The sequence below is a fragment of the Hesperophylax consimilis genome, chromosome 19, assembly GCF_061612785.1.
Source record: "Hesperophylax consimilis isolate HC1 chromosome 19, BYU_Hcon_1.0, whole genome shotgun sequence".
Taxonomy (NCBI): domain Eukaryota; kingdom Metazoa; phylum Arthropoda; class Insecta; order Trichoptera; family Limnephilidae; genus Hesperophylax; species Hesperophylax consimilis.
In genome coordinates this window covers 9,644,240-9,660,299 of record NC_142854.1, presented here as the reverse complement: position 1 = coordinate 9,660,299, position 16,060 = coordinate 9,644,240, and the positions used below count along the sequence as shown (strand labels likewise).

Sequence of the window (16,060 nt, the reverse complement as noted above, 5' to 3'; positions counted from 1 at the left end):
ATAAACACGTTTGTTTCTTTGATGTAACTGAAGTTGAAAATAAAATGTAACTATTTAATTATTGAAAACAATATTAGCGATTCCTAAACGAAAATTTGAAACAAAACGGTCATATCATACTTTGAATAAGAACTACCAACATTGTCTTCATTTTTCTCACCGCACATTTTTATTGGCAGCTATCTTTATGTACGATGGCAAGATTCAACCCGAACTAAATGTCTAGATAATCCCAAGTTGGTAGAGCGGTGCCCCGGCAAGGCAAGTGTCCTGGGTTCGAGTCCTAGATGTGACCGTATCTTTTTCTGATTTTTCTGTTTCAAATTTTCGTTTGGGAATCGCCAATATTGTTTTCAATAATTAAATATTACAATTTGAGGTTTTACTCATTAAGTTATTCTAAAAAATAAAATGTAACTAATTTTAAGAGAAAATCTAAACTTTATATGGCCAAAATAAATAATTACAATAACCTTCTAACTTAAATATCAGTATATTTCTTTTATTGTTATAGTTAATATTAACAGTTTTGATTTTTCGGGTCTCCTGAAAAGGCATCAAATTTATGGACGTGACCTGTGACGTCATCAGTCTCAAAATGACTATTTTTTTTTACCAATACTGTTTTTTGTAAGAGAGTCAAGACGTTTTTTATTCTTAAGATTACCCGCTTTTAAAATTGAAGAACACTAGGTAAATGTTAGCATTTTGTCACTAATATTATCATATCGAACCACAGTACATAAATGCATCCATGACCACACCTAATAAACAATTTACCGGTGTTTAAAAACCTGCATTAAAACATTTTCATTCGTTCAAATGTGAATGTAGACCAGAGTTGCAATTTCCTATGTTCTAAAATACCCACAAGAGATGAAGAGATGTTCAAATTCCCCACGAATTCCTTTACCTCCAAAATGAAATGAAATTCTATTGAATACATTTACTTTTTATTTTCAAGTCATTTTCGGATTTTTCTCTTTTGTTCAGGCTTTAAAATAGACTTTTGAAAAATTTGCTGCAAATGAATAAAAATGAAAACTTCGATGTGGGTATTGTAGACCATAGGTACATTACCAACGTAGACAGGTTATGACAGCCGCAAACAACAATCAGCAGATTCAGTCGTACTGACGAAAGGGTGTATCAGGCGCCATCGGGGGCCATTTGGATGTTTTTAGTATCACCCACAGGCCGCACCAAGATTTTGCTGGCAGGGGGGGGGAGTCCTCGATATATTATTATAACATCATTTTACCAAGTACCGATTTTATTTTATTTTTATATCACACCTGGCAAGAATTTTAATAAATGGAAAATGCGTGACCAAATGTCATGTTCGCAAACGAGTCTGCTCCTGAAAATTCTACAATGTGAGAGTGGTTACCCTTGAGTTGCATCTACAGATGAGTCCGCAAATCGAATTTTAAGTTGCTTTCAAAGCACAAGACTTGTTTAATAAACTTTAGAGTAATTCTGCATGAGAGTCCACGAGCTTAAACATTCATTACACATGGAAGAAGCAAATGGTTTTCCTCGGAATTCGGCAGCATATCACAGGCGAACGGTTTCCTTCGAAATACATCAGCAGATGAATTCGCACTGGAATTTGAACACATCATTTGGAAAACACAACTGCTTTTAACTTAACACAATGTTTGCGGGGGGTTTTTGAAGTGAAACTTCTTTACGCGCGTCATGCATTTTCGAGGACCGGAGTAAAACCGACTCATGACCGTCACGAAAAACCGTGATCATTTGGTGGTGGGGGTACGGGACCCCCACCACCGCTCACCGTTCACTGTCGCTCTCTCACCGTAGTCGCTTACTGAGGTGAGGGAGCCACTGACGAACGTTCTCTGTCTCTCTTCTCTCTTTTCCTCTCTCTCTAGCCAACGACGCCACGCCAGGCATCAGCTGCTTGCTTCGTGTACTGCGCGGTGAGTGTAATACGAGTGAAATACGTAATTGATTGTGGTTTATTCGATTTGGAACAGAGTTTTAGTGTCAAAAATGAGTAGTGACGAGATAGAAGTGAGAAAAACATTCGTGGCACAAGAGGAAATATCCCCTGAAAATCACCAAAGAAGAAGAGAGTCTGATTCACACAGTGATGACATTAACGTAAGGTAAACATAACCAATAAGAGTGGATAAATATCTCACAAAATAGTATTGTTGTTGTAATAGCATGATTGGATTGTTTAACATATTGGCGAGATTATACTAACAGTGAAATATGATGTAGGGATGTCGTGCCTACAACCGAAGCATGTGTAAACAAGCGTCGACTGGGACTGATTACAGATATCAAAGATTTTATCCACCATGTACTTTTGCCATACACAGAGGGTGGTTCAAGGTTATTAAATACATATTATCACGAAATTCCGATGATTATTTCGGGAGATTTTAATGTAAATTTCGCGAAGAATGAATCTGTAGAGTTATTGAACTTTTTCAGAAACACCCTTAATTTGGATATGGTTAATGATAGGAACATTAGTACGATTAGACGGGGGACAACAATCGATGCAGTTTTTGCACGATTCATTAAGGATTTGAGTGCTAATGTATATATCTCGCACTTTAGTTACCATCACCCAATTATCACGACATTAGGAAATAATATCCGTGAAAGTGACAATGAAAATGTCACATGATTGGTAAATCGTAATTGAAATTTTTAATTGTAATATTTAATAATTGTAAATAGTATTGCATAACTGTAAATAAATTGAAAATTTTTGGAACTGTACTTATATCGAAATTCATTCATGTATAAGAAAATATTAAAAAGAGAAAATCTATGCTTCGTCGTTGAATTATTTTACGTATAATCTTCAAACTAACGTAAGACAGAAAAAAGGAGAGAATGAAATGAAAAGAGAGAGAGAAGAATACTGAAAGTTTCACTTCCGTCGTGCTTAGGCTTGCCACACACTGTATTTTTTTAATCAATCTACGCCGTAAAGCGGGCAATTTTTATCACGTTCACGCGCAAAATTACGTTTCATGTAAAATAGCTATAACTTCTGAACTATTGATCAAATTTAAATAAAATTTTCAGTATTTTACCTTATTCGAAATCTTTCATTATGATCTGGTCACAAATTTTTATATTTTTGAAGAAACAATTATGATATTTAAGATTAAATTCAAAAATTTTGAAAAAATTCACTTTTGTCGTATTGTCGATTTAGTCATTTTATGCACATTCAACATAGTATATATATTTTGTAAAATACACACCACTAAACACTAATATTGTTTGAAAGTATGAAATCGTTGGAAACAATTCCCTTTATGTAAAGGTACATCATAGAATTTACACATGTACCGGGTTTCGCTAAGTATTTTGTGTACCGCGCACACACGACATCGCTTTCGCAGATTCTTATTTTTACCAAGGCCTTCAATCTTTTCCAATACATGTATGTTTTCGCATATCCATCGATAGTCTTCCTGGAGGATCAGATTTTGAACATTTTTTTCGGATACCAGATGTTGATGGTGTTGGTTCCGGGTCTTGACTATTATCTGACGAAATCTGATCAGACACCCAGTGCTCTGCGATTTCCTTAAAAAATTGTTTATATTTTATTTTCATTTCTTTTACGGAGTTGTACACAACAAATGAGTTGAATAATGCACAATTTATTATATACATCGCTAGCCTTTTTGTCCATTTGGTGGTTTTTCGTAAAATAGAATAATACGAAAGATATTGGTCTGCTTGGTCAACGCCTTTCATATATTTATTGTAATCGATTATCATTACCGTAGTCCATTTTTATAGGGTATTTTTTATGAAAAAATATCCCTTTATTATGTAACAAATAACTAACAAGTATGTAACAAATAACTTTTCGAGCACAGCACACAAATACTTTGCACAAAATTTTTAAAGCGGAATGTAGGCAGAAAAGAAAATAGAGAACGTCTTGAACGAAACAATATCGCTTTAACACTGAAGAAATGTAAAGATTTAAAAAAAACTAAACATTTATCTTACAGTTATTTTATTTCAAGTGCATGTTTTATGACCACAGTTGGCCGGCCACCCGACCCTAATTCCACGAATTGTCAGGTACCTAGTACACATGTCACGAGAGCTGACGCATAATTTTTACTTCACAGTAACCAACATCATACATTACTCGTAATATATTGTTACTCTAAGTGTACAACGCATTTTGGCGTCTCCCGCACTTTACCAATAGTGTACAAATACGAAAAACGCTTTTAAGCGTCTCCCGCTCTCTACCAACAGTACGCAAAAGACGCGTTTAAGCGTCTCCCGCTAATAATGTGTTAAGATTGAATCTGTCCCCTCCTCCCATCTTTGATTAAAACTACACCCAATGGTTTTCTCTTGCAGCACACAGTCTGCATCTTGAATTTTATAACTGCACTTAGAACACGATAATGGCTTCCTTCTTAAATGCGTTTGCAGATTAATCCACAACGGTAATTTTTATCTGTAAGCGAGTCCCCAGTTTAATTAGCATTACACTCATAATGTATTATTACACATTTAATATCTTATTAGAAAAATAATAAGAAATTAAAATTAAAAAGGGATGTTGGATCGACTATTTATTTGTGCCTAAATGGCTTTCTAGTAACGTAAATGCATCATACGTAAGTACCTGTTAGCTATGTTATACCTTTCTCTGGGTTTTTTTTTTTTAATAATGCCTTAAAAATGTATCTGAAACACTCTGAAAGAAAACTATTCTCGCATTCTGAAAATAACCGGAAGCTCAACAAAAAGGCTTGCGGGCCGCATGTTCCCCATCCCTGATTTGTATGAATATATATTTTTTTAGCCATAATATTTTTCACCATTGATTCACTTTGATGATCTGCCAAAAATGGTGTGTCAATTTACAGATTTGCGGGTTTATTAATAATAAAGAAATTAATATTAAATAGCACTATTTTCCATAATCGTAAATGCAAAAAGTTGTTGTTTGTTGACATTAAGTTAAATTAAAGATTTATTTAAAATGCGTATTAAAAACGTTGGTTGAAGGTAAAAGATTACCAAAATAAAATGTGCTATTAACAGTGTCCATATTTTGGGGAAGGAAATGCGATGTGCAAGAGGAAGGTTGAGAAGTACCTGGCTATTCAGATCTAGTCACCAAACACGGGTAAAGCCATGTTTCCATTCTGAATAGAGGTCTTTTAACAGGAAGTGGTCTTCGATAGCTCCCGTGGTCGAGGGGTAAGGCTCTCGATCACTAAGGTTTTCACGGGTGTAAGATGTAGATTAATTTTCTCGGTTTACCCGCGTAACGCAGTCCTTAAAAAGACAGATCTCACTGTCCATCTTCAGAGGCCTTATGTCTTGTGTTTTGTCTCAAACTGAAAGCTTTCGCGTGTCTGTTCGGTCCAGAAGTCAAGATACAAGTGGGTGCTTTTCAATTCTCATGTCTAGGACGAAGTATGCGTGTTGAGAGTAATTTGAAGGTAGAGGGCGGGGTTGGCAATATCAAGCGGCATGCGTGTGACCTGATTTGGTTGCTTTTGGAGGTACTTTTGAGAATTTTGGAAATGCCAGTTTTGAGTTATTTTGGTCAATTATAACTTTCCAGGTGTTGGGCATTCTAATTGAGTCATTTCTGGTATTCATATTATTTTTATGTTTATGAATTTCAATTGCTTCGCGGTAAATTCTTTTTGATTCATTGTATATGCTAGCTATTGTTGTGGTACATATTATTAAAGTCTATTTTATGACCTTCATTAAGGACGTGTTGAACTATGGATGAAATAAAGCGTTTATTAGTGACATCCACCTTATGTTCTGCAATTTTACATGATATTTTTCTATTACACCGTCCAATATACTGTTAGCAATAATAAAACGCTAAGTAAATGGTTATGATGAAATATTATATTGTCTTCACGGTCTATTACTGTATAATTTTGGATCCAGGTAGAAATTTAAACCACTTATTTCGCCAGAAATGTTTATTGCAGAAGAGGAAGAAAATTATAAATCAACCTATTTATTGACTTTTAGCAGGGGAGCATTTATGGCGACATCTATTGAAAAAACTATCAACTTATTTATTAACTTCAGTCCGTTGGAAAGGCAAGCATCTACACACAGAGACATCTATGCAAAGCCAACAAACTCCAATTTCTAACATAAACTCCCCCCGAAAAAAGGATTGGAGGTCATTTTTTCTGAAACAAACCCCAAAACATAAGAATAAAAATTAAGCAGCTAAATATCTACATATATGCCAAAATTAATTTGGAAGAAACAAAAATAGTAATTATTTACTATTACTGTTAATACAAAAAAAAAATTGATTAACAATAAATATTTGAAATAATAGGTAACCTATTTCTAAGCATAAGTTTAAACATAAGACTACTCTAAAAACGAAATGACAATTTCAAACTAACTAAAATTATACAAATTAATTATGAGATTAAAATTATTACTTTCGTTCAAATCAAATTCATGCAATTCACTAAGCTATTCTATACTATAATTTAACAACTAAGATAATTCCAATAACCTTGTTCTAACAGAAATCATAACAATAATCAAACATAAAACAAATAATATAGACAACACAACATGGAGCGCTGGTTTCCTGGTCATCCTTCTTAAGGGTTTGTGTTTTTCTATAGTTCATTACCACATTTATAATTAGTTTCTTCAGATGTATTTGTGTAGTTTGAAATTACATATAGCCAGCAGGCTATCTCGGTTTATAAGCGTTCATTTTTAAAGTGTTTTTTTTTTTTTCTTGGTATATACGGATCTACAATCCTTTTTTTATTTTGTACATTTTTTATCAAACTCGCAAGTTTTATTGTTATCCACTTTTTTATGCACTGTTTTTACCTTTAATTTATTATTATTATTTTTTATTTTTATTTATGATAATACACAAAAATTTTATATTGTTTTTATCACGAAACTTTTTATATTGTTTTGCACAAAACCTTTTTTTATTTTGCGCTTACTCAGCGTCTGGTCCGTTGGGTGGGGGTGTCGACATTTTCAACTCCTCGTTGTCATCCATTGGCAACAGACAGATCTTTGAAATGGCCCTCTGGATGATGCCTTTCGACGTGATGATGGTCGCCACGCGAACTCTTCCATCAGCGCCAGGATGAACAGCGCTCACACGTCCCAGCCTCCAGTAGCAAGAGGGGACGTTGTCCTCCTTTATTACGACCATGTCGCCAGACCGCATCTGCCTTTGATTCCTATTGGTCCATTTGCTTCTGGTTTGAAGTTCTGCTAAGTACTCCTTCCGCCACCTCGACCAGAAAAATTGTACAATCTGGATTAGTTTTTGGTAATTGTTTAATCGATTGAATGTGATATGTTCCAAATTTTGTTCTGGAATCGCCGCTAAACTAGTTCCTATTAGAAGGTGACCGGGAGTCAAGGGATTAAGGTCATAAGGATCATTTGATAAGGGAGACAGTGGCCTGGAGTTTAAGCAAGATTCAATTTGACACAACACCGTATTAATCTCTTCATAAGTTAATGAAGCGATACTGGTTATTCTTTTTAAGTGATGCTTAACTGACTTTATCCCAGCCTCCCAGAGCCCCCCAAAGTTCGGCGCACGAGCTGGTATAAATTGCCATTGTATTCCTAATGTGGATAAATAATTATCAATTTTATCATTAGACATATTTAAAAAATTATAAATTTCTCTTAGTTCATTATTAGCCGCTTTAAAATTGGTTGCATTGTCCGAGAACATTTTGCTTGGTCTACCACGACGCGAGATAAACCGTTTCAAAGAGTTTAAAAAACTCTCTGCGCTCAAGGACAGCACAGCTTCTAAGTGCACGGCTTTAGTGACCATGCATACGAATAAGCAAATATATGATTTAACGCTATGTGATTTTCTGTGAATACCCGACTTTATTAATATTGGTCCACAGTAGTCCACTCCTGTTATCTGAAATGGCCTACATTCAGTTATTCTTTCAGCTGGCAGGTCGGCCATCAACTGCTGTTCGGATTTGGGATTACATCTATAACAAATTATACATTTTTTTATTATTTTTTTTACAATATTCCTTCCCTTAATCGGCCAAAATTTCATTCTAATCAACGCCAATAATGACTGCGTTCCCGAGTGTAAGTTCAAGTAATGATAGTGTTTTACAATTAACTCTGTTAATTTATGATGCGAAGGTAACAAAATTGGGTGCTGCTGGCCTTCGGTTACCATTTTACCTTTGGAGAGCCTTCCCCCCACACGAATTAGATCCCTTTCAATGAAAGGATCTAATGACTTTAGTGCACTATTCCTAGGTATATTACCTCCATTATTTAAAACTCGAATTTCGTCTCTGAAACAGTATGATTGCGCCCGAGATATTAATTTGTTTACTGAATTTTCCAACTCACTAACTGTCAATTTACTATAGCGGCGCTGCGAAGGGTTTCTACAATTAAAAATAAATCTATTAAGGTATGCTGTTACTCTCTGTAATTTGGAAAAATTGGAATATCTATCAAAAATGTCCCAGTCCTGTTTCACAGCAGACAACAGTGCCGAGCTTGTTTTGATCTCTGGTGGATCAATACAAAATGAGTTGGAATTTGGCCAGCACGCTGAATCCAACGTCAGCCAATCTGGACCATGCCACCAAATGCTGGAAATTAATAACTGTGAAACGCCGATTCCTCTGGAAAGCACGTCTGCTGCATTGTCTTCTGACCGTACATGGTTCCATTGCTCCGGCTGACTGGTTTCCTGGATTTCCGCCACTCTATTAGCAACGAAAGTGTTCCATCTTACCGGCTGATCCCTGATCCAGCACAGTACTATTTGGGAATCACACCAGTATGTAGTAGGTATATCCGGAGTACATAGAGCATCTTTAATGTAATTCACTAGTCTTGTCAGTAATACGGCTCCACATAATTCTAACTTGGGTAGAGAAACACTTTTCAAAGGCGCTACCCGTGATTTGGACATTATCAAATTGGAGTACTTCTTACCCAATTTGTCAGTAGACACCATATAAACACAGGACGAATATGCCTTTTCTGAGGCGTCACAAAATCCATGTAGCTGTAAATTTACATGATCTTGACATATTATCTTTCTACCTATTCTTAAATTATTTAATTGAGGCAGTTCATTCACATATGCTTCCCATGTCTTCAACATATCATATGGAATAGGCTCATCCCATTGAAGCCTTGCCTGCCACAATTTTTGCATCAATAATTTAGCAATAACAGTAACAGGACCTATTAATCCTAACGGGTCAAATATGGACGCAATGCATGACAGTATTTGTCGTTTGCTATTAATTGGATTTTTTAATAACTTCACTGTGTATAGGAAATTATCCTGCTGATTGTTCCAAGACAGGCCTAATATTTTGTTGTCATTTGAATCTGTACTAATAATCATATCTGACATGTTTTCTTCCTTCGAACATAACGAGGGCAAATTCGACCGCCATTTCCTTAAGTTCATGCCAGCGGATTCCATGATGGATATTAGTTGTTCTTTAATTATTAAACAGTTTTCTTCAGTTTCATCTCCAGTAATTAAATCATCCACATAAAAATTATTCTTTATAATCTGACTGACCTTGTGGTTTGATGATATATTTTCATTTCCCAGCTGTTGGAGGCATCTAGTTGCCAAAAATGATGACGGCCCCAGACCGTAGGTAACGGTGTTAAGTCGGTAATGCTGAATTTCCTCCTCCGGGAAATTTTTCCATACTATTCGCTGTAGATCTCTGTCTTCGGGTCGCACCAATATTTGCCTGTACATTTTCTCAATGTCGGCTGTTATCGCGTACTGGTGTTTTCTGAAACATATCAATTGTGCGGCTAAATCTTTCTGTAAAACAGGTCCTATCATGAGAGCATCGTTTAACGATATACCATTGGATGATTTTGCTGAACCGTCAAATACCACTCGAGTCTTAGTGGTAGTGCTCGATTCTTTCAATACTGCATGATGTGGCAAATAAAAATAACAATCTTCATTAGAAGGTGCTTCGCACTGGGTCATGTGACCCAAGTCTATATATTCCTGCATGAATTCTTTATATTTTTTCATCAGGTCAGGATTTGAAGAAAATTTCCTTTGCAAATTGCAAAGTCTTTTTTCCGCCATGGGCAGCGTTTCTCCCAACTGTTTAACACAGGGGCGCTGTGGTAAGCTTACCATGAAACGACCATTGTCATTCCTTTTATAAGTGTCCTTGAAAATCTCCTCGCACGCTCGCTCCTCATGGCTCCGGTGCTTCACCGGTTGGAATTCTTCTAATTTCCAGAAGTTTTCAATCTGTTTATGGATTATATTTAATGATAGTTGACAAGATTTTACTGGCCTTTTTATTTTTGTTGTGACGATGGGTCCTGACACCAGCCATCCGAATTCAGTTCTCTGTAATATGGGTCCTGAGTCTCCATTTCGAAGTTGATCTTGCTTCATAATTTCCCAAAAGATTTCCGCTCCGAGTAGCATATCTATGGAGCTTGTTTCATAGAAGGCAGGATCCGCTAACTGAAGACCATCAGGTATGTTGGCATCCTTTTTCTGTAAAGAAATTTGCGGCAGATGACTTGTTACTTCTTTCAAAACGAGACATTCTATGTCTCTTTCATACGGTGAATAGTTCGAGAAAATTCTTAAATTTATGCTATTTTTAATATTCAATATTTTGTTTTGGATTCCGGTAATCGGTATGTTTGCCCTTTTGGGTTTTAATTGCAACCTTGTTGCAAATTCTTCTGTTATAAAATTGGATTGAGAACCACTATCCAATAAAACTCTAGCCTTAATCAAATTTCCGTTATTATTCAACACTTTAATAACGGCGGTAGATAACAAAACAAAACTATTAGATATTTTCGTAGAGTGATTTGTAACTAAAGGTTCATTATTTGATGTTGATGGTGAATCCTTATCCTGAGACTTCGAATTATCTGTTTCCTTTTTTAAATGCAACAAAGTATTGTGCGAGTTATTTTCGCATATACGACAATTGTATTTACTTTTACATTCTTTTAGCTTATGACCCAAGCACAAACATTTCAAACACGCATTTACTTGACGTATCTTTATAATTCTATCCTTAGTATTTAATATTAAAAATTTTTTACAATTATAAACCTTATGATCGCCTTTGCAAATAATACATTTTGTCATTTGAGGCGTTAAAGAAATCATAGCTTCTTTTCGGTATTTGAAAGGAAAAGTTTTATTTTGATTAAATTTTCCTTCAGTAATCCCAGCAAATTCTAAAATCTGAACTCGATCTGATAAATATTTTATAAACTCTTTATATGTGGGTAGATTCTCTTTTGTGGCAAATACTTCCCAATGATGTCGAGTTTCACTATCTAGTTTTCGCGACAATAAATATATTAACATGATATCCCAATTTTCGGTGGGTATATTTAACTTATTTAACGATTTTAAATGTAATTCGGATTCATCGATAAGATTCCTTAATGCTACGGAATTTTCAAATTTTATTTCAGGCAATTTGAATAATGCTTCAACGTGCTTATGTATAATAATTTTTATATTTTGATAGCGAGAAGTTAACATCTCCCATGCAGTATGATAGTTCTCCTGGTTATTTGGAAGTGAGGTTAATAATTTAGCTGCGTCACCTTCAAGGCATGATCGCAGATAATACAATTTTTGAATAACTTCTAAAGATGGATTATTATCAACTAAAGCAACAAAAGTATCCCGAAAACTCAACCATTTTTCGTAACTCCCATTAAATTTTGGCAACTCAAGTATAGGCAAACGTATGTTATGTGATGTTGTATTCTGAACTTTATTTAACAATTTATCTTTAGCCTTAGCAACAAGATTATAATATAAATTTTCAAATGCTTGCCTTTCTGTTTTGGTTAATTCTTCCGGCGAAATTGCTTCTATGTTATCTTGTAATGAGTCGAAAGTGTCTAAAATTGGTTCAAGTTTCTTCAATCTGACTTCAATTTCAGATTGCGACAAATTATCACCGTTTATATATTCATTGAACCTAGTTAATTTCGCCTTGCAAATTCCACGCTGGTTAATCAAAGTTTTGAGATCCATTTTTAAATATCAAGAAAGGAGGTATTCACAGAACGTATTGTCAAATGATAATCACTTGTAATCAATCACTACACGTGCACTGTCCTTGATCACAGAACTTTACTAACTAACCGATAAACAATGAATTTTATCTGAATTTTATAAATGCAACAGCTCGATGGCTGTCAAAAAGAAAACAATTTGACACTATTGTTATTCTCTCCACAATCTCCACCGCGCATGCGTCAGCTTGCTTCGCGGCTGGGTTGGTGTTTTTACCGACTCGCGGTAACTTTCGAAATTTAAACTAACGGATTTTCAAATATAACCGCTCGTAATAAATCTTTTAAGAAATTTAAAATACTTGCTTTGTATTCTAACTTCTTTTTATATTGTTGTAACAATTATTATTGCTTACTACAATTTCGATGATGGGTATGAAATCAATTCAAACAACACTTGGTAACAATCAGCCCGATTCAATTTTAAAACAAACAAAGAAATACGGCTGTGTAATAAATCATGCTCTCCTGCCTGGGAAAATAAGGTAGGTATATGGGATATGGTCACTTGCCCGTTTTTCTGAAGATCCCCTCTGATGTTGGATGTTGAAGATGTTTGCTGGTTCTTTTATCATCCGCGATTCAATCGATAATACGGATGCGGCACGAAGGTCCAATGTATAATTTTGGATCCAGGTAGAAATTTAAACCACTTATTTCGCCAGAAATGTTTATTGCAGAAGAGGAAGAAAATTATAAATCAACCTATTTATTGACTTTTAGCAGGGGAGCATTTATGGCGACATCTATTGAAAAAACTATCAACTTATTTATTAACTTCAGTCCGTTGGAAAGGCAAGCATCTACACACAGAGACATCTATGCAAAGCCAACAAACTCCAATTTCTAACAATTACAATAATAACATCCAATATTCAGTAAGGTTATATCGCGCATTGCGCAGTTCCCAGTCTCAGCCGCTTGCCGTGCTCGTCCCGCGGGTGTCCGCTAGGTGGCGGTGGAGTCGCTCCCGCCTTCAACCAGCAGCGCCTCTGCCGGCCAATTGGTGAACTAAACACTGTGGCGGCAGTATTTGAATGCGCTGCTAACACGGCCATACTGACCACTGCTTTGACCTCAAAGCAGTTGCTGAAATAAAAATAAAATAATAATTAGACTGATTGAAACTTGTTCAGCTCCACAACGGTATTGACGAAAAAAATTTACTGTTCGCCCTTCCTGACCGTTACTCCGAAATTTGTTCAGCCGGCCAATTCCTCATATTCTCATATGTGACCGTCACTCTGTGAGTGCTGCCGTTGGGTCTGGTACCCAACACGTCAAAGCGATCGTTCGGCAAGACTTCATCCACTTTATAAGGCAAGCTCCGAAACCGATCTTTCAACATTTTTTTTTCATCCAGGAATTCCTCTAGAGATCCTGATCAAAACCGTATCGCCAAAACGATATGAGGGTTTCATGAATAGTTTCACGTGGAAACATTTCATCTGCCACCTTTGATACACATCAAAATGTTCCCATTATTCAGCACGTATGACGTTAAAGTCCTGCCTCTCACCAGCCTACGTGAGATTATTTATCCACACCGTGCTTCAGCACGTACAACCATAAGGTTCTGCCTCTCACCAGCCTACGTGAGATTATTTATCCACACCGTGCTTTAGCACGTACAACCGTAAGGTTCTGCCTCTCACCGGCCTACGTGAGATTATTTATCCACACCGTGCTTCAGCACGTACAACCATAAGGTTCTGCCTCTCACCAGCCTACGTGAGATTGTTTATCCACATTGTGCTTTAGCACGCATGGCCCTTGAAATTATGAATCGGTTTGATTTGAACCGTTTCACCTGCCGCTTTTGATACTCGTCAAAAGCTCCCGTGCCACAGCACGAATGACCATAAGATCATGAAATTATGAATCGGTTCGAGTTGAACCGTTTCATTTGCCGCCTTTGATACTCATCAAAAGCTCCCGTGCCACAGCACGAATGACCATAAGATCATGAAATTATGAATCGGTTCGAGTTGAACCGTTTCATCTGCCGCCTTTGATACTCATCAAAAGCTCCCGTGCCACAGCACGAATGACCATAAGATCATGAAATTATGAATCGGTTCGAGTTGAACCGTTTCATCTGCCGCCTTTGATACTCATCAAAAGCTCGCGTGGCACGCCATCGCCGAAAGTGCCTTGACGACACTTTTCATATTTGTTTCTGCCACCGCCTCTAATAGGCTGTACTTTGTGAAGCCACCCCGGAGAGCAATAACCCGCTGTGTTCCATCCAGTCTCTTCACGGAGGGTCACAATAAATTGATCTTGCTACATGCTCAACACAACACATCGGTAAAAGATATCTCCATTTTTTTCAATATCCCGGGCTTTTGACCCGTATCACTTTTCTCAACCAAACATTTAAAAGTTTTCACATTTTTTCTAATAACATTCCTCATACACGGAAACCAGTATTTGTCCCGGACAGTAGCCAGTGTTTGATAAACATCTCGATGTCCACTCTCATTGTGAAGAATCTAAAGGACGCCACACCTGGCATTTCTGGGTGTGAATCATTTCTAATATCTTCGAATCATTTCGATTATCTCCGAATCATTCCAAACAGCATAGAATGGTTTCGATTATCTCCCAACCATTTCAAACCAGTTTGAACATCTTCAAACCATAATACAGGGTTTCGACTTGACATTCGACATGATGTAAAACTCTTTGTCGCCACACATATTAACGGGCTTTAATTTTCGGAAACATATTTCCTTTAATTGATCGGCACTTTTCATTCATTCCGCTTGTGACCAGTGTATCCATAACAGGCAAGTCACCGAATTGGTCTCCTTTTTAGCAGCTAGATCAGGTACCAGGATCAGGTTTCGTTACCGCCGCGTCAACTTTTATCAACTGAATTTCGAAACATGTTGAGGTTTCGAACATTTCACCAACCGCCCTCGAGAATAATATCCATGTGCTATATGTTTGCCCTCAGGAGGGCTTCTCCAGTTCTTCTCCTGTTCCAGATTTCAGGTTATGCGCCCAGCACAAAAAGATAGCGACTTCGTTTTGACAGCTCGGTTGACAATTTCTTCGATCATCGTGAAGTTCGGCTCTCGAAACAAATACGAAAGGGCAAGGTCTTCTTTGAGAATCCATTGAATCGCAAATGAATTTTCACGCACCATATAAAAATCAAATCTTCAATGAAGTTTCGGCGGTAACATAAGCTATGCATAGGAGTAAAGCGTTCCTCCGCCCTCACAAACTGTCATCACTGTAATTACGCGGCATTTTTACGTAAATTCACAAAGTAGTCCAAATATTTCACGCTGATACACAAATTATCACAAACAAAAGTAACCGTCACCGGTATCAGTACCAAAAGTAAACAAAAACTCGTGAATGCCGCAATGGCGCCGCTGCATTGTTTTCACAACACGATATTTTAAGTCAGGCGTATTCTAAAAGCCAATGCTTTTCCGAATCCCACTTCTGATGTTAGCAATAATAAAAGTAAATGGTTATGATGAAATATTATATTGTCTTCACGGTCTATTACAATAATAACATCCAATATTCAGTAAGGTTATATCGCGCATTGCGCAGTTCCCAGTCTCAGCCGCTTGCCGTGCTCGTCCCGCGGGTGTCCGCTAGGTGGCGGTGGAGTCGCTCCCGCCTTCAACCAGCAGCGCCTCTGCCGGCCAATTGGTGAACTAAACACTGTGGCGGCAGTATTTGAATGCGCTGCTAACAATACACTAGTACTGGGCGTTGACGATAATTCCATCCAACGCCAACGTCGTTATCGTTGGCGATTTTCAACTGTTGAAAATAACGCCGACGTTGACGCAACTATAATTGATTATTTCTAGTGATTTATTAACTCAGGTCTGTTTTTAGTGCTTAATTCTCCATACTCGATGAAACCTTATTCATTATATTTTTTTAGATAATT

General features: G+C 36.7%; 1 protein-coding gene across 3 annotated transcripts; it reads right to left on the bottom strand.

Annotated features, from left to right (window-relative positions):
- Positions 1-6,511: 6,511 nt before the first annotated feature.
- LOC149414784 (uncharacterized) lies at positions 6,512-15,860 on the bottom strand. 3 transcript variants are annotated; one of them, XM_089643166.1, is made up of 3 exons: positions 11,892-15,849; positions 9,611-10,573; positions 6,512-8,030 (listed from the first exon to the last, which is right to left on the bottom strand). In XM_089643166.1, exons 2-3 carry the CDS (start codon positions 9,634-9,636, stop codon positions 6,995-6,997), a joined length of 1,062 nt encoding a protein of 353 aa, XP_089499292.1. In that variant the 5' UTR covers positions 9,637-10,573; positions 11,892-15,849; the 3' UTR covers positions 6,512-6,994. The 3 variants fall into 3 exon arrangements, with proteins under 3 accessions (XP_089499292.1, XP_089499290.1, XP_089499291.1); XM_089643164.1 differs by lacking the exon at positions 9,611-10,573 and having other exon boundaries at positions 11,892-15,860; XM_089643165.1 differs by having other exon boundaries at positions 9,611-15,847.
- Between the last annotated feature and the right edge of the window lie 200 nt (positions 15,861-16,060).

What these genes read in the sequence shown, in the direction of transcription:
- LOC149414784 (XM_089643164.1), bottom strand. Translation starts at nt 12,094, where the DNA reads ATGGATCTCAAAACTTTGATTAACCAGCGTGGAATTTGCAAGGCGAAA. An exon ending in GAATTAACCAAAACAGAAAG is followed by an intron (nt 8,031 to 11,891) that starts GCAAGCATTTGA and finishes AATTTGTTATAG; the next exon opens with ATGTAATCCCAAATCCGAAC.